Here is a 19703-nt window from a genome sequence, read left to right as displayed (position 1 = left end):
AATACATATTTCTAATAAAACAGAAGGTGGACTTCCTAACCAATCCTGAACCCAACTTCCACTAATCCTTGGCCAAAGCAGAATAAAACATTTTAATACGTCATGATTATATGCAAATATCCGTTTTTTTTTTTGTTTGTCTAAATGGTCATTTGTTGAAAAATTTCCAAAACATGTATTTGTCGCAATAAGCTCGAATCACAAAGTTTCAATACAAGAATACTGGTCTTTATTTTAGTAGCCATGTGACTGAAATTTTCAGCTCTCATTAAATGCAGTTAAAAAATAACTGTCACTTTTTTTTTTTTTTTTTGGAAAGCTAAAAAGATTTTCAGCCTGGTGTCTTAGCCAGTTCGCAAAGCTAATAGACCTGGAAAATGAGCTTTTAGTTTGAAAAAAGTGACAGTTATTTTCAGTTTTGTGTCCGGTGCCCAGTTTAAAAAAAAAAAAAAAAAAAAAGAGAAATCCCTGTATTGCAAGGCAGTTATTGTTCCCTCAAACAATTATGGATGGAGAAGTAGAGGCGATGGAATGGTAAACCCTTAACTAGTTCATGGATGATAGGATATTTTTCTACGGGACATGAGGCCTCCTGGTATGACAGAAGCAATCCAAGGGTCAGATTTGGCAGGGAGTATGCGCACCTCCCAGAGCAGACTTAAACCAGGGAATGTTTGTGCTCCTGGGCATCAAGGGAAAGAAATCAAAACAGGAGATAGAATATCCCAACAATACCCCCTTGTCATGACATTCCTTTGTGCTATTTCAGCAAAGGCCAGGAAGATGCTATTAACCGAGAAAACTGCAGCACTGAGCAGGGGGGAATGCACCAATTTCACATCACTAAATAGAAGTCACTATTGTTACAGGTAAATGGCACAGACACCTGTAGCATTCAGTAGCCCAGGAAAAGGACAGACGGAGACAGACAGTATAAGAATCCATTATAGGAAAAAAAAAATATTTTTTTTAAGTCTTTATTCCCAAATGGGTACACTTACACAGATGTGTTGTTCACACAATGGCAGCAAGTTGCCAATGGCGATGACATTCAAACATTAAAAATAGGGCAATAGAGTGTTAGATGAGTCTTAATGTGAAAAGCTTGTAGTTCAAACTTTGCACATTAAGACTCATCTAACACTCTATTGCCCTTTTTTTAATCACAGAATACAGCTTTCAATGGCCCCTTTTTACTAAATCTCTGAAAATCAGTATTCATCTGATAGCTCTACAGGTGACATTATCAAGACTACACTGAGAAGACTAATGGCCCGTACACACGATCCGAATATCGTATGACCTTTTTCGCTTAATAGTCGCAAGTAGAAATTGAATAGGTAAATAAAGTCACGAAAATTCTCGTACGACAGAAAAAAAAAAAATCGGAAGTGATGTCATTTGTTGTAATGTATTTGTATTGTATTTTCGGACGACAACTATACTGACTAAACGAAAATCGTACGATCTGGAATCGTATGAGGTAAATTTTCATGCATGTCCGATCGAATAATATTGGATGAACTGTCACGATCGGCTGTCGAAAGTAGTGTACACACGAAAATCGTACGATTCTTCCCCGGACGACAGTTTTCGTACGATATTCAGATCGTGTGTACAGGGCCATAAGGCTCCATGCACACTGAAGTTCATAAACAGCCGCTTTTGGGAGTTTGGGCGTTTTTTTTTTTTTTAACAGCCCATAAACTCCTCTCTATGTTATCCTATGTGTCCATGCACACATGGACGTTTTTCAAAGTTTATCAGCAGTGCAGTTTATTAACTGTTTTCTGAACGCCATAAAATCGCATTCAGGAGTCGTTTTTCTGACCACAAAAAAAGGTCAAACGCTCATAAGCGCTGATGAACGTCGATAAACGCCCAAAAACGTGGCTCACCAGCGTTTAACCTTTTCTACAGGTGACATTATCAAGACTACACTGAGAAGACTAATGGCCCGTACACACGATCCGAATATCGTATGACCTTTTTCGCTTAATAGTCGCAAGTATAGCTCTACATATAGCTTTTGATCCATTGAAAAGAAAACGCTAACGCGGAAAAACGCTAATAAACGCTAGAGCTGCACAATTAATCGTTAAAAAATTGTGATCTCGATTCAACCCCCCTGATGGATCTCTATTGCAGAGTTTGCCAATTCTTTTATATAACAAGTGGAGAGACTTATCTGCTCACTCAGCTGTCAAAAGAAAACATCCTGGCAGTCTGCCAAGTTCTTAAAATGAAACATTGTAACTAACTCTTCCTTCTTAGATCAAAGGGATAAACTTCTGTGTGTAAAGAAAAAATCCAGGCAGTCTGCCAAGTTCTTAAAATGAAACATTGTAACTAACTCTTCCTTCTTAGATCAAAGGGATAAACTTCTGTGTGTAAAGAAAAAATCCAGGCAGTCTGCCTAGTTTTTAACAATGTGTAGGAAGTTTAACCGCTTAAAGTCTAAGTCTTTTTCTGACACTTGTTTCTTAAGTTAAAATCAATATTTTTTGCTAGAAAATTACTTGGAACCCCCAAACATTATATATATTTTAGCAGAGACCCTAGGGAATAAAATGGCAATTGCTGCAATATTTTATGTCACACTGTATTTGCCCAGCGGTCTTTCAAACGCATTTTTTTGGGAAAAAATACACGTCAATGAATAAAAGAAAACGAAACGGTAAAGTTAGCCCATTTTTTTTGTTTTAATGTGAAAGATGATGTTACGCCGTGAGAATCGTGATCTTCTAAGCAAAAAAATCGTGATTCTCAATTTAGCCAGGATCCGGCAGCTCTAATAAACGCTACTGCAAAAACGTTAAAAGACTCACTGCAAAGCTACTGCCGTTTTTATAAAGTTATTTTAACGTCCAATGTGCACGGAGCCTAAAAGGTGCTTCCTTTTGCTATTTTTTTTTTTGCAATGTAACATAGGGGTTCATTTACCTAAAGCAAATAGACTGTTCAGTTTGCAAAATAATTTTCCCCAGAGCTTATTGAATGAGGTGAAGCTCTACTGACATGCGTCATCCAATCATGTGCAAGCAAAATGCTATTTTGTTTTACGGTCCATGGCATGTGATTGGGTATTTTTTTGCACATTTACCAAGCTAAGGGGAAAATACAACTTCACTTGCAAAGTGAACAGCCAATTTGCCTTTAGTAAATCTACCACCTAGTTACATAATAGATATGGCTGGAAATAGAAACAGGTCCCGTAGAAAAATATCCGATCCTCCAAGAACTAGTTAAGGGTTTACCATACAAAAGGGAACTTTAAAAAGCTGGCTATAGATGGGTCGAATTTCAAATAAAAATTGTTAGGAAAAGAAGGTTCTAAGAAAGTTTGCTCATTTTTCTAAATAAATGGGTCAATTCGACATTCCTTTTTCGACCACAGTGACGGGAACATTCAAACAAGCAGGATGGAAAACTTTTCTCGAATTAGCAAATTTCTAAGTATCCAAAATCAAATATTAAAAGCAAAAAAAATGTTTCAAAAGACAAACAAATGTTCAGAAGTGTTTTCCTAAGATTCTTCGTTCTAAATACTATCCCATCTATGGCCAGCTTAAGACTGGAGCAGCTGTGCATGGCAGCCAACCAGCTTCTACCTTTCATTTTCAGAGCTTAACTGAACAAGCTGAAGCTAGAAGCTGATTGGTGCCTATGCACAGCTGCTCCAGATTTTGTTTGCTCCAGTTTTAGTAAATTCCCCCCCCATATTATGTGTGTGCGTGCTCCAATTTGAGTCTATGAATACTTATACCCCTGTAGAATGGGCTCATTATAAAGTTTTTTGAATTTGTCAACACTTCTAGCTGTTACCACTATCTGGGGAAGGGAGTTTTCTCTCCACATTCTTTACTGCTCTAAGCGTAAAGAACCCTTTACTCCATTTCAAGTTATAATTCCAACTTCGTCAGGGACTTTGGGTTAAACTACAGTCACCATTGATTAATTTGTAGATAGCGGTCATACTCTATTTCAAGTTATAAATTCAACTTTGTCAGGGTCTTTGGGTTAAACTACAGTCACCATTGATTAATTTGTAGATAGCGGTCATACTCTATTTCAAGTTATAATTCCAACTTCGTCAGGGACTTTGGGTTAAACTACAGTCACCATTGATTAATTTGTAGATAGTGGTCATATTGGTTACATGGTAGATAAGGATTTGACGCTGTACTTGTCCATCTATTGTTCTATTTAATATCATGTTTTTGATACTTTTTTAAACTAATATACCTTTATCAAGGATCCCTTGGTAGAACTGGCTATTAACGTCACTAAAAAAAATAACCTAACATCCCATGTAGTCTTTTGAACGAAGAAAGCTTGTACAACTTAATCAACACTTTTAGTGTGTTTCTCTCCACAGTTTTACTGCTCTAAGCGTAAAGAACCCTCTACTCCATTTCAAGTTATAATTCCAACTTCGTCAGGGACTTTGGGTTAAACTACAGTCACCATGGATTAATTTGTAGATAGTGGTCATATTGGTTACATGGTAGATAAGGATTTGATGCTGTACTTGTCCATCTATTGTTCTATTTAATACCACATTTTTGATACTTTTTTAAACTAATATACCTTTATTAAGGATCCCTTGGTAGAATTGGCTACCAACGTCATTAAAAAAAAGAACCTAACATCCCATGTAGTCTTTGAACGAAGAAACCTTGTACAACTTAATCAACACTTTTAGTCTAGCAGCAAACTCGCCATTTGCAATCCAAACAATTTATTGACCAAGAAGTGTATATCCAACAATCGCTGAGAGCAACTCATGTTCATTTCAAACAAAGCTCCCTCGAACTCCCTGAGATCTATTAACATAACCTTCTATCCCTTCCATCTACAGTTAAATTATAATGAAGACTCCACAGCGGATCCCTTCTGCTTTCAACTGCTCTTTGTATGAAACACACACTTGTCCCCTCCCAGGCAACAAAAGAAACTTCCCATCCGAGGAGCTGGGGACAGCAGCATGTGCAGCACTGCTCCCCTCCCCCTGTGTCTGCAGAGACACCGTCCCCAGAGCCCAGCAGCTCACACTGATAAACAAGGGCCCACCGACTGGGACGTGCCGCACTCAGCTCAACGCAGCCACTTTACACATGGCTTCTTAAAGGGAAATCAGTGCTGATCAGTTCATGTTTACAATAAAAAAAAGATGTGATTTTTCCATTTCTCCTTTATATTACTTTAAAGAGCGAGTTACACTCTGACCATACAATCTTTGTGCTATAAATTGTACTCAAACTATGTCATATGAGCACCTACCTTATCTAAAGCTGACCATCCACTATACAACCTGATTGTACAATCTCTTTTAAACCTAAACAATCCATTCAATTAGTTTTAAAGTGGAACTAAAGTGGAAAAAAAATGTGAGCAGGCAAGCTCTTTAGTGCAGAAAAGATTTGCAATGAGGGTTGATTTACTAAAACTGGAGAGTGCCAAATCTGATACAGCTGTGCATGGTAGCCAATCTGCTTCCAACTTCAGCTTGTTCAGTGAGGCCTGATTCACACTAATGGCCCGTACACACGATCCGAAAATCGGACGGCAGATCGTCCAACTTGTTTCGCTTAATAGTCGCAAGTAGAAATTGATTAGGTTACTAAAGTCACGAAAATTCTCGTACGACAGAAAGAAAAAAATCAGAAGTGATGTCATGTGTTGTAATGTATTTGTATTGTATTTTCAGATGACAACTGTACTGACTAAACGAAAATCGTACGATCTGGTATCGAACGAGGAAAATTTTTGCGCTTGTCCGATCGAATAATATCAGATGAATTGTCGTGATCGGCTCTTGAAAGCTCTGTAATAACGATCTGATTATCGTACGATCGCATCGAAAGCGGTATTTTTCGTCTGATTTTAAGATCGTGTGTACGGGCCGTAATGCAGGTTGCTGTTTGCATATTGCAGGTGCATTTTGTATTTTCCAATACATGCTTTTCATCCATTGAAGTCTATGGAACCAAAAAACAGAAAAAAGTCCCTGACCCTTTCCATAAAATGCACAGATGTGAACTACAGCCATAGAAAATCATATTATTCGGACTGTAGTGTTTTTCTCCAAAACTTAAAATGCGCTAAATATGCATAGGTGTGAACCAGGCCTTAGTGCTTTTTGCAAATTTGCACTACAGTCCATTTAGTTGCAGTTTGCATATTCCAGGTGCATTTTGCGTTTTTCAATACAGGTTTTTCATCCATTGAAGTCTATGGAACCAAAAGCCAAAAAAAAAATTCCTGTCCCTTTCCATAAAATGCACAGATGTGAACGTGACCCATAGGAAACCATGTTAAATGGACTGTAGTGTGTTTCTGCAAAACTGAAAACACTTCGAAACGCGTCAGCCAGCAGTGGTTCACACGTCCTCTCTTCAGGACCTGGAGACTGCTATCAATGGACGGACTGTCACAAGTCAAAGATTGTTACAAGCGTGATTTTCTTTCTACCTTTGTGAGTAGTTTTTAATAATGTTTTTTCTTAATAAATGTATCAAAGGATAATTCACAAGGCTTGTGCGCCCTCTCTTTTCTGTTTTCCCATTTGATTGCTAGGATATCCCTATCCTGGAGGGCAGCAAAGCCGCTAGCTATTGTCCATCCTGAACTTTGGACTGCCTGGCTAACACATTCGTGCGCAAGAGTATTTTGTTTAGCTGTATTGAAGATGCCGGTGTCGGCGAAGGACCTTAAATCAGGCACTACAGTGTTTATGGTAGATCTAAAGGAGAATATACAATTTAATTGTATAGTGCTCTCTAGCTCCCTTGTTACCTCCTCCCACACTCTCCTCCAGGACTTATCTAGAACCTCTCTCATCCTCTGGAACTCCCTAACCCTGTATGTTCCGGTCAGCTCCTATCCTGTCCGCACTTAGGCGATCCGTGAAAACTCATTTATTCAGGGAAGCCTATCCCACCTCCACCTAAGAATTGTACTTGAGTCACCTCCATCAGAACATCCCATTACCTTTTGTACCACCTCCCTCTTCCTTTAGATTGCAAGCTCCATGAGCAGGGCCCTCTTATTTCTTCTGTATTGTAATCCTACTGTCCCCCTTTATATTGTAAAGCACTGCATACACTATTGGTGCTATATAACAGTGGTCATCAACCCTGTCCTCGGGGCCCACTAACAGGCCAGGTTTTATGTTTTACCTTGGGGAGATGCAGACTAGAATACTACAATCACTGAGCAGCAAATTATATCACCTGTGATGTATTTCAGTTATCTTGGGCCCTGAGGACAGGGTTGATGACCACTGCTATATAAGTCCTGTATAATGATATAATGCAGGGATCTTCAAACTACGGCCCTCCAGCTGTTCCGGAACTACACGTCCCGCAAGGCATTGTAAAACTCTGACACTCACAGACATGACTAGGCATGATGGGAATTGTAGTTCCTGAACAACTGGAGGGCCAGTTTGGAGACCCCTGTAGGATGGTTAGCCTAACCAATCAATCGGTATCCAATCAAACAGGCCCTTGCAGTTTTTGGTAGCTCTAAGGCTGCATTCACTTCTGAGCGTATCGTTTTCAGGCATTTTTGCGGGCGTTTTGAGGTCTAAAGGTCACAATGTAAAAAGCAGTAAAACACCTGTAACCTGCCTAAAAAGAAGTTCAAGTACTTTTTTGAGCTTCAAGGCATTTTGCTTCAGGCGACAGAAGGCTCAGATGTGAACAGGGGCCATTTAAATGAATGGGATTTTGCTAGTTGGGCGTTTTGGAACTTTTGAGATGAGCGTTTATCGAGCTGAAAACACTGAGGTGTGAATGCAGCCTAAAGGAGATAGTACAAATTGTAACATGTGTAGTGAAAGAAAAAAAAAAAAACACTTGTAAAGCGGTCATGTGATTCTGTAAAGCGTCTACACGATTGATTGGCAGATGAGAAGGAACACTTGCAGCGAATAAGATCACATCACCTGTACATGATGTGTAACACACAGACAGCTATTACATGCTCATGTACAGAATTAGTCCTTCTCAGGATGAAGATACATGTAAAGCCTCAAGGGAGAAGGACTAAGCCTGATGACAACCTGACGAAAGCTAATCCTGACACCTGAAAATGTTTTGCACAAACTGGCCTCCGAGTTTTGCAACAAACTAGATCTGACATCAACGTTGACAGTTTCATTGAGTTATTTGTAACCGCTGACATTTGTTTACTATGTGTAATTCAGACACAGTTGTTGTCCCTATTTGTAATATCAATCAGGAGCACCTAAACCTTGGCTTCTAAAATAAAATACTGTAACAAATCATTTCCTTTACTTTCTTCCTGACCCTCATTTAACCCTTTACAAGAGGGATCCTCAAACTACGGCCCTCCAGCTGTTACGGAACTTCACATCCCAGGAGGCATTGTAAAACTCTGACATTCACAGACATGGCTAGGCATGATGGGAATTGTAGTTTATGAACAACTGGAGGACCATAGTTTGAAGACCCTTCTTTACAAGGACTGACTTATTTAACAAAAGCATATGACGCAGTGGGGGGGGATTTACTAAAACTGCAGAGTGCAAAATCTGGTGCGGTTCTGCATAGAAACCAATCAGCTTCTAACTTCAACTTGTTCAACTAAGCTTTGACAAAAAAAAAAGGAAGCTGATTGGTTTCTATGCAGATCTGCACCAGAGTTTGCACTCCCTAGTTTTAGTAAATTAACCTCAGTGGGGTTGATTTACTAGCTGGAGAGTGCAAAATCTGGTGCGGTTCTGCATACAAACCAATCAGCTTCAGGGCCAGTTCACACCACATGCAGTCCAGTGAATTTTATTTTTCTTCATCAAAAACGAATGAAAAGTGGGTTATATGATTTTGGCATAGTTCACACCAGTGCGTTCCAGTTTCAGAAAAAAAAGTAGAACATGCTGCATTTTTCCTGCACTGGAACGCTATAAAACGCATCAAAAACACACTGGAACACACCAAAAACACACTGGAACACACATGTCATTGCTCCATGCACGCTAGCATTTTTTTAAGCTCCTAAAAGCTGTGATTAACATTTTTTTTTGCTCCTAGAAGCTAAATAGTGTTACCCTATGGGGTTGATTTACTAAAGAAAAATCAACTGTGCACTTTGCAAAATGCAGTTGCACTCTGCAAGAGCAGTTGCTCCAGAGCTTAGTAAATAAGCAGACGCTTTGGTGACTTTCATCAGCCAATCATGTGCACTAAAAATGCTGTTTTTTTTTTTTCGTTTTTTCCTTTGCATGTGATTGGGTGTTCTTTGGAAAGTGAGGCCTCACCTCATTTACTAAGCTCTGAAACAACTGCCCTTGTAGAGTGCAACTGCACTTTGCAAAGTGCACAGTCTAATTGTCTTTAGTAAATCCACCCCTCTGTGTCCATGCACACTACTTTAGGCTATTAGCATTTTCTTAAATATTTTTTTTAGCATTTTTTTGAGCTTCAGCGTCTAGGAGCAGAAAAAAAATTGTTTTTGTAAGGTTTTTTGGAGCGTTTTTCCAGCAGAAAAAATCGTTAAGTGCTCCTAACTGCTTCTAAAAGCTACTAAAATGCTACGAACAACTTTTTTTTTAGCTTTTCTTTTTCCTTCATGTACTTCAAAAATGCTAATAAAATGCTAATGCTCCTAAAAGCTACCAAAATGCTACTAGAAGCTGGGACAAAATTGCTATTATCGGCATTTTTCATCCAGCATTTTTTTCTAGCTTTTTATGAGCTTATGAAAAATGCTAGTGTGCATGGAGCCTTAAGGTTAAGAAAAAAAAGAGGGGGGGGGGGGGGGGGGTTGTTGTTGTGCACTGGACTGCATTAAAAATGCGTCAAAAATGTGCATGCAGAAAAGCATCTGGAACGAATCTGGACTGTGTTTCTATGGTGTGAACTGGCCCTTAATGTTATTTTGTCAAAGTTTAATTGAACTTTTTGTTATTTTTATTTGATGAGTTCTACTATTTAGCAGTTTGTGTTATCTGTATCTGTTAGTTGTTCTGTACCTATATAAATAATCTTCAACAAAAATACATTTGAAAAAAAAAAAGCTTAATTGAACAAGCTGAAGTTAGAAGCTGATTGGCTACCAAGCACAGATACACCAGATTTTGTACTCTCCATTTTTAGTAAATCAACCCCAGTGAGCTTTTACCCCAAGCAACCAATCAGAAGCTAGCAAAATGACAGCTGAAGTATGACAGGATACCATTGGGAAACACCTCCTCTTTCTTTGGCTCTTTTATTATATTAGGATTCATTATAAGCCTAATGTGGTCATTACTTTATATAATACTTGTACTGTCACTGATGCATAAAAACTCTGCTCTATTGGCTAAATCAAAAAGGTTTTATACAAAAAAACACGCAAACATAACTGTGCAGTACTTGTATGTTATCAGTTAACTTTACTGTTTGCTATATATATGTCTTAATTCAATTTACTCAGCAAATTAAAAAAATAAACCCACTAACAAGGTAAGTCCGGATCAATGTTTTCAGCAGTGATAATTTGCACACAATATATGAACTTCATTTGCCATGCTGGAAATAACAAATCCGACCATATAAAACGAGGCAAAAGAAAAAAACATGCATATAGCTATTTAGACCTTTTGACGACCCACTTATTCAAAAGCAAACTGATAAGCGCTAAGTATCATGGGCAATGTAGTTTACAGATGCAAGAGTATAGTGATATCTGCCTCCAGAGGATGTGAATATATCGGTGAACCCAACGTATTACCAAATAAAGAATTCATTTAACCATAATCAACCTTGTTCTTCATAAAATGACGTATCCTTATGGAGAGTTCAAAGGCATAACAAAAAGTTACGTCACTTGTCTGTACCTGTTGCCGATCTAGGTTTTCTTATATATTTTCTTTAAAATAGAAAGCACAGATACTAATCGGCAAAAAGATCACAAACTACCAGAAATCACTTTTAATAAACAAATAATTTTGTGTCGAAAAAAAAAAAAAATCATAAAGCAAACACACAAACATACAAATCTTAGGAGGAAAAAAATGATAGAATAAATAACTAAAAAGCTAACAGACATTAATGGATATGTGACAAAAAAAGCATTTGTACAAACTGACGACCTTCTAACATCTGGTCTCCAGTAATCAACACAGCAGTCTATCTAGATTCTGTTTAGTAAACTAAAGTGTGGCATCACTAATGGGAATGACAAAACCTATACAACACAGTATCATACCTGCTTTCCCCCACATGCTGTCTAATATGCTTGCCTGCTAAATAAAAAAGATACTTTACTTTTCAAACACATCACCAGCAAGTCGGCATTATCTACAGCAGTTGACATCACAGGGCCTCTAACGCTGTAGTTCTCCTCTAACACTCGCACTGAGTGCGCTATAAGTAAAGTTGGCTTAAAAAGATCAAACTGTTCTTTTCGCGCGTGCCCCTGCGATTTTTCTCCAAACGTCGTGGCAGCCTCCTTTTTTTTTTTTTTTTTTTTTTGGTAGTAGACCCTAACTTCAATATTTGAATAATTAATCATTTAACAAAAGCAGGACAATCCGATAAAAAGTACAGTTGACCCACTTCAGGTTGCACTTTCAATACAAAAATCTTATCCTCCACATGCAGCAGCTAACAGATTCTTGATGATCAAGGAAAAGATGAGTGTCTTACCGTCTTGGAGTCAAGTTCGTGCCTCGATTGTGCCAAAACTTTGTCTACCCCGGCCTGGTCCATGAATGTGACAAACCCAAATCCCCTGGTGAGGAGCAAACAAATAAAATAAGGCTTGCCGATCGAATATGCAATTCAAAACGCATTGTAGTATATGTGATATCAAACCTCACCTGGATCTTTTGGTCAATGGGTCTCTCATAACAAGACACTCCTTCACGTCTCCGAATTGACTGAAATACTCCCGCAGGCCCTCTAGAAAAATAAGAAGCAGCCTATCACAACCAAGCAGGGCAGACAGATCCCAGAATGCAATAGAAAATCCAATCCCTTCATGTCCAAGCGGGAGGAAAGGGAGAGAGAAAGAGATGGATGGAGGATGCACAGATGAAGGAGGAAGGACAGCAAAGGGTGGAGAACGTGATGGGGAAATGGAGTGCGACGCTTCTCCAATACAATCACTGTGCTCACCTTGTGTAGTCTGCCAGCTCAATCCCCCGATGAACATTTTACTGAAAAGCCAAGAAAATGGAGAAAAAAAAAAATCAGCAAAAACAAACAAAAGCCACGTGCTCTTCTATAAGAACATACAGTAGGAATACATGCAGTACATATAAATAAATATTTAGATAGAGAGATACTGGAAGGTCATCAAACAAGCGACATATCTAGCTGTAGCAAGAAACTTCAACAGCTCGTCTATGCCATAAGCTTATTACGGCCTTCAAATTCAATACCAATTTTCCAAGACAAATAGGAATTCAATTGTGTATAACAAATGTCAATGCAATTTATATTTCTAAGATATATGCCATTTCAGTCCACTGCCCCCACAATGTCATCCAACGAGTGTGCAAGGTGATTTCAGCAAAAACACTTTAAATGAAGACAAAACTTTAAGAGACGTGTAAGGGTCACCATCTGGATTCCCTGTACAATCAACTTTAGATTTCCCAACACTATGTAATATGAGGACCTAGCTCATCCATCCAGTCAATTTGTATCCAATCAGGCAGGGCCTTACACTACATAGTTGTTGGTAGATCTACAGGAGAGTATAATGTGTGGGGTGAGATAAATTGAGGCTTCAATATATATATATTTTTTTTATAGTAACCCCCCCCCCCCCCCATCTAGCTCATGCATTTTTTTAAGCACAAGAATTCTTGTTAAAAATGAGATGATACAAGACGCAACCAGATGTGTGTTTTATGATGAGCCCAATCATCTAATACAAGTACAGCATTAAAAAAAAACTGCATAATAATGGATAATATATTGTTGTCACCGAGCCACCAAATAACTTAAAAGGAGTCCTAAAACATCATATATATTAATAAATACTAAGCATACACTATATAGCCTAATTGTACAATCTCTGTTAGATCTACCATCAACTATGTAGTGCAGGATACTACCTGATTGGATATAAATTGAATGGATTGTTTTAGGTTTGCCCTCCGATTACATCGTTTTGGTAACTTTAAAGAACATTGTACATAGCTTGTATAGTGAATGGCCAGCCTAACTCCGGTCCTAAGCTCACAATCTGATTGCATGCTGTCCTTTAGACCTACCAACAACTATGAAGTACAAGATACTACCTGATTGGATACTAACTGAATGAATTGTTTTAGGTTTGTCCTTTGATTACATAATTTTGGTAACTCTAAAGAAAATTGTACAGAGCTTGTGTAGTGAATGGTCAGCCTAACTCATCACAATCTGATTGCACCTTTAGACCTACCAACATGTAGACCCACCACCTCTAGACCTATCAAACTTTAGACCAACCAACTTTAGACCTACCAACCCTTAGACCCACAACCTTTAGACCTACCAATCTTTAGACCCACCACATTTAGACCCACCACTTTTAAACCTACCAATCTTTAGACACACCACCTTGAGACCTACCAACCTTTAGACCTGCCAACCTTTAGACCCACCACCTTAAGACCCACCACATTTAGAACAACCACCTATAGATCTACCGACCTTTAGACCTACCAACTTTAGAGTAACAATTTTTAGACCTACCAACTTTAACTCCCCACCACTTTTAGACCTACCAACCTTTAGACCAACCACCTATAGATCTACCAACCTTTAGACCTACCAACAACTATGTAGTACAAATACCTGCCTAATTTTATATAAACGGAATGGATGGTTGAGTTCGGTCCAGCTATTAAAAGGATTTGGTAAATGTAAAGTTGATTGTGTGTCCAGATTGTAACCGGTGATTGTACGGTGAGATGATAAGGTGCCCTTTAGGGGTGCAGAAAGTTTGGAGTTGAGGTGATCCCCACGATGTATCAGAGATGGGGATGATTTGGCTCCCTGGTTCAGGCTCCATAGTGGAGATCCCATGATGTGTGGACAGTTATTTCCAGCACATGGAATGTAAAATCTCAGATCTATGAAATTGGAGCAAAGCTCAGGTCATCAGACCCCTGATCCAGCCCATGGAAGGTGTGGGTACCATGGATCCGGTAAGAGGGGAGGGGGCCCAGAAAGTGGTCCAGGGGACACGATGGTGACAAAGGCACAGTGACTTCTCCCGATCGGTCAGAGAAAGTTCACCATGGGGGGGAGTCCAGCGACCTGGAACTCTCCATCCCTCACCTCCCCCCCACCACCGACCGCCAGGCTCCCAATGTGCACCTACACACGGCCAGGCCCCCCTCCAAACTTGCACGGAGGCTGTGCCCAGGTACCTCCCCATCTGATGCCCTTGTGAAGCCCACCCTGGCATAAAAGAACATGGAGGGAAGGCGGGCACATGGCCGAAGAGGGGGACGGAGCGCCTTACCAAGGATCGTGCGCAGAGTCCGGGGGCGACAGTCCGGGCTGGGGCGCTTCTGTCTCCATTCGGTCTCTGGCGGCTCCTGAGAACGGAGGCAGCTCCCGGGACAAGAGGATGGAAGGGGGTGTGTTCTCCCCGCCTACTCCCGCCCACCCACTGATCATCCGAAGACCTCACCGTGCTCAAGCTCCACCTCCCCGCCCCTCCCCTTGCCCTGGAACCCGCCCTGACACCTGCCCCCACTCTCCCCCCCCCCACTGAGCCAGCTTGCCACTGACTGTCCCTAAAGCCACTGGAAATGCGGTGGGGGTGGGGAGGACATTCCACCCGGACCTGCATATAAAGCAATTACTGGGAATCAGAACGGCTATAAAAAGGATAACCTTCTCACCATGATGAGCGATCATCTACATAGGAAATCACAGGCATAGGCGGGAGGCAGATATATGACATCACCTATTGATGGCAAACTAATGACAAGAAAATGGGGAGAGAGCTGGGCAAGATCAGGATGGTGTACACAGTACTCTGCACTGGAGACAGGGGGAGGGGGGATAATGATGGCCACTGGGGGGGTTCACTAAATCACTACACTCACTGGGGGATTTACTAAATCTGGAGCAGCTGTCTATGGCAACCAATCAGCTTCTAGCTTCACATTGTTCAGCTAAGCTTTGACAATGAAAGCTAGAAGCTGATTGGTTGCCATACACAGCTGCCCCGGATTCGTGACCAGGCCATTTTTTTGCTTTATTTTAACTGACAATTGCGCAGTTGTGCAAAACTGTACCCAAATAAAATTGACGTCCTTTTTTTCCCTACAAATAGAGCTTTCTTTTGGTGTTATTTGATCACCTCTGCGGTTTTAATTTTTTTGTGCTATAAACAAAAAAAGACTGACAATTTAGAAAAAAAAAAATTCTTTCTGCTATAAAACACCCAATAAAAACATTTAAAAAATCGAATTTCTTTATACATTTAGGCCAATATGTATTCTGCTACATATTTTTGGTAAACAAAATCCCAATAATTGAATATTGATTGGTTTGCGCAAAAGTTATAGCGTCTACAACTATGGGAATGATTTATGGAATTTCTATTTATTTTTAATTTTTTTTTACTGGTAACGGTGGCGATCAGCGACTTATAGCGGGACTGCGACATTGCGGCGGACAAACCGCACACTAAGTGACGCTTTTGACACTTTTTTGGGAACCAGTGACACTAATACAGTGATCAGTGCTAAAAATATGCACTGTCACTAGGGGTTAACATCAGCGGTGATCGAAGGGTTAAATGTATGCTTAACCCGTGCTTGGTTACTGTGGGGGAGGTGCTTGTATTATGGGAAGGCAGAGATCCCTGTTCCTGCTTTGCAGAAACACAGGATCACTATCTTCCCTACTGACAGAACAGCAGTCTGCCTTATTTACATAGGCAGACCGCCGTTCTGCTTGTGTCTCGAAAGATTGGCGGGTCCCGGCGGACATCGAGTCCTCCAGAGCTGCTGATTGGCTCCTGCTGTGTCCAATCACAACGGGAGCGGGTCACCAGTGGCATGCGTGCGCGCCCCAGACCCAGAAGTGCAAGATAACATACTAGGTACGTGATCCTGCGCAGGAGAGCTGCATTGCCGCCGTATATATATATATATATATATATATATATATATCGGAAAACGTTTACAGTGGAACTTTCATTTAAAAATATTGCTAACAGGCAGGATTTTTAATACAGGAGAGACATACTGGGGTTGATTTACTAAAGGCAAATAAACTTTACTTTTCAAGAGAAATTGCACTTTGCAAGAGAATGTTCCCCAGAGCTTATTGAAGGAGGTGAAGCTCACTTCCATCATCCAATTGTATGTAGGCAAAATTGATTGTTTTTGCTTTCCTTGCTTGTGATTGGGTATTCTTTCCAAATGAATTCCCACCATGTTCACTAAGCCCTGGGGAAGATTCTGTTGCAAAGTGCTACTTTCCTTGCAAGAGGAACAGCCTATTTGCCTTTAGTAAATCAATCCCACTATGTCTCTTCTGCATTAGTCCCCCTTCGCAACGGGTGTGACTTGTCGTCAGATTTGACAGGTCAAACCGCATGACAAATTGCACCCTATTGTCGGCAATAGAGCTGTGCAAATCAGTGCGACTCTGACTTTATGGTACAAGTACATATTTGGGGGCACACTATACAATGCGTTTAAATTCAAGATGGTGCTGCTATAAGACCTACAAACAGTACAAAATATTTTACAGCGCACACATACAAGAATGACATTTCCTGCAAGGCTTTAGGGTGCCACACCGATATGAAAAAGCAGTTCCTGCACTACTTTTGGCGATTTCCGGTGTGACTTGCATAGACATCTGTGCATGAAATCGCACAGATGCCAGCCAAGTCGCACCTGAAGTCACACTGACATGCGGGTTTGAATTCGTGCAACTTCAAGTGAAGTCGCACAATTTCAAAGCTGCATTCAGTGTGAACCTAGACTTAACCACTTGCCATCCGCGCTATGGACGAATGACGACCACCCGAATTCCCGGGAGGCCGTCATATGACGGCCTTCCCTAAGCATGCGCAGGGCGCGCGCGGAGCGCGCTGTGATCACCTGGTCACTGAGACTCGGCTGATCACCGTTCGGAGTAAGGGGCCGAGTAACCGGTCCCAGCCCCTTACCATGTGATCAGCTGTCAGCCAATGACAGCTGATCACATGATGTAAACAAAAGATCGGTAATCGTTTTTTTTTCTACTCACGCTGATAGCGTGAGTAGAAAAAAAAACGATCACCGGCTCAGATGAGAGGGACAAAGGTCCCGAAGTGGAAGAGGCACATCTGCCTCATCTTTGCCAGCTAACAGTGCCACCTAACAGTGCCCACAGTGCCACCTAACAGAGCCCACAAGTGCCACCGAACAATGCCCACAAGTGCCAGCTATCAATGCCCACCAGTAGTGCCAATCAGTGCCACCTAGCAGTGCTGCCTATCAGTGTAACAGATTAGTGCCCATTATTGCCACCGATCAGTGCCCATCACTGCCTCTCATCAGTGCCCATCACTGCCGCCTATCAGTGCCCATCAGTGCTGCCTCATCAGCGTACATCAATGAAGGAGAAAAATGACCTGTTTTAATTTTTTTATAACAAAATATTAAAAAAAAAAATATTTTTTTTTTTTAAATTCACTCTTTTTACATTTTTTTAACAAAAAATAAAAACCGCAGAGGTGATCAAATACCACCAAAAGAAAGCTCTATTTGTGGGGAAAAAATGATAAAAATTTCATTTGGGTACAGTGTTGTATGACTGCGCAATTGTCATTCAAAGTGCGTCAGCGCTGAAAGCTGAAAATTGGTCTGGATAGGAGGGGGGTTTAAGTGCCCAGTAAGCAAGTGGTTAAAGTGGTTCTAAAGTCAAAACATTTTTTACCCTAAAGTGTTACTAAACCCAGGAGCCTGCATTCACTATATCTGGTCTCCCACAGTACACATAACATGGAAATGCAATAAGTTTAGTAAATACAAACTGCTAAATACCTTTTCTCATCAGCAGTATATAGCAGCCTTGTGGTTTCTATCAGTGTCTGGTTAAAGCTTGTGGGAGGAGTTTTCACTCTACTTTGACTGTCCTATGAGACTGCAGGGCTCCTGACCCTCTGTCTGGACAGTGCTGATTGGCCATGTGCTGATCACATGCACCCTCCCCAAAAAAATATATACACACCAAACTGAGCATGTGCAGCTTACCCCCAAGGCTCTGTTTTATCAGGAGATGGTTTGGGGACAGTCAAAAAAGGGGAGGATCAGAGAAGACAGGATCAAACAGCTTTTTTACACATTGCAGAAGATTAACCCCTTAATGAGTAAACAAGCATGCTTCACTGCATATATAGACTGTTTTTACTGTTGTGGGTTTAATAACACTTCATTGCTTTCCCTGGATTAAGGTAAAAAATGTCCCAGTGGTAGTATTGCCCTTCCACTGCCATAAATACTTACAGAATCCTATTTCGATCCAGTGCTGTGCCTGTCTTCAGTAGCAATCTTTTCTCTCCCTGCTCTCACAGGACACAGAGGCAGCAGAGGGAGCCATTGGCTCCTGCTGCTGTCAATTAAATCCAGTGAGCAGGGGGCGGGGCTGTGGGCACATACAACCCAGCTGGGAAGTAGGCCTCTATGTGTGCCCCCATAGCACACAGCTTGCTATAGAGGCACACTCAGAAGAGGAGGAGCAGAGAGCGCCGGCGGGGGGGGGGGATCCCAGAAGAGGAGGGTTCGGGGTCGGCAGGTAAGTATAACATGTTTATTATTTTAGGAAGAAAGAAATAACTTTGGAACCACCTTAAAGTTTCTTACCTGCTTTTCCGCCCTGTAGGCTGAGCATGCACAGTTCAGTGTACAACTTCAGATTGTGCTAAGATGAATAAACTCCTGCGTATGTGTGTGAGTGACATCATCTTGGCTCAGCCAATGAAAACAGCCGGAGATCGGTACCCGTAAGTGGACCAGCCGAAGCTTTCAGCGGCCAGCAGGGAGCACTGGGGACCACTACGCTGGAAAGAAGGTGAATATAGTTTCACTTCAAGCTGGCCATGCACTAGTAGAATTTCACTAGAAATATTGAGGTTTAAGAATGTTCAACTTTCTAATCGATTGTGAGGTCAAATCATTGTTCATTTTCAACCATTGTGATAAGAAAATTTGAAGGCGCAGGATAGGAAATTTTTCCTGAACCAACGCATTTCTAACAGCATATGTCGCTTTTGTTTGGGAAAGTCGATTCATTCCAAAATTGATTGTTAAAGGGGTTGTAAACTCTCATGGTTTTTCACCTTAATGCATTCTATGCATTCTATGCATTAAGGTGAAAAACCTTTTGTAGTGCAGCAGCCCCCCAGTGCCCCCGCTTTACTTACCTGAACCCGGTTTTCTTCTTCCCGGAGTCTCGTGTCCTGATTGGATAGATTGATAGCAGCGCAGCCATTGGCTCCCGCTGCTGTCAATCAAATCCAATGACCCGGGGGGCGGGGCCGAGTCCAGCTTTGTGGGTCTATGGATGCAAAAGCTGGACTTGCACGGGTACCCCCAAGGAGATCCCTTCTCCTAGGTGGTTTCCCGATGCGGGGAAGAGTTACCAGCGCCGTTGAGGGACCACAGAAGAGGAGGATCGGGGCCACTCTGAGCAAAATGAAGTGCACAGTGGAGGTAAGTATGACATGTTTGTTATTTTTTT

The 19703-nt window shown here is 41.0% G+C and overlaps 1 protein-coding gene across 9 annotated transcripts in view; it reads right to left on the bottom strand.

Annotated features, from left to right (window-relative positions):
- The window catches only part of MSI1 (musashi RNA binding protein 1), a 51539-nt gene extending 36622 nt beyond the window's left edge, over nt 1-14917 (bottom strand). For 6 of the 9 annotated variants that reach the window (XM_073629304.1, XM_073629305.1, XM_073629306.1 and 3 more), the window contains exons 1-4: nt 14473-14627; nt 12129-12169; nt 11831-11912; nt 11658-11742 (exon numbers count right to left, since the gene is read on the bottom strand). In XM_073629304.1, coding sequence (XP_073485405.1) covers nt 11658-11742; nt 11831-11912; nt 12129-12169; nt 14473-14531 — 267 coding nt within the window. In that variant the 5' untranslated portion in view covers nt 14532-14627. Of the gene's footprint in view, nt 1-11657; nt 11743-11830; nt 11913-12128; nt 12170-14472; nt 14628-14857 lie in introns of those variants that run through there. The other 3 variants (XM_073629311.1, XM_073629312.1, XM_073629310.1) reach the window with 2 other exon arrangements.
- Nucleotides 14918-19703: the final 4786 nt, after the last annotated feature.

This window comes from Aquarana catesbeiana, linkage group LG01, assembly GCF_042186555.1.
Source record: "Aquarana catesbeiana isolate 2022-GZ linkage group LG01, ASM4218655v1, whole genome shotgun sequence".
Taxonomy (NCBI): domain Eukaryota; kingdom Metazoa; phylum Chordata; class Amphibia; order Anura; family Ranidae; genus Aquarana; species Aquarana catesbeiana.
This window is presented reverse-complemented; position numbering and strand designations above follow the sequence as displayed.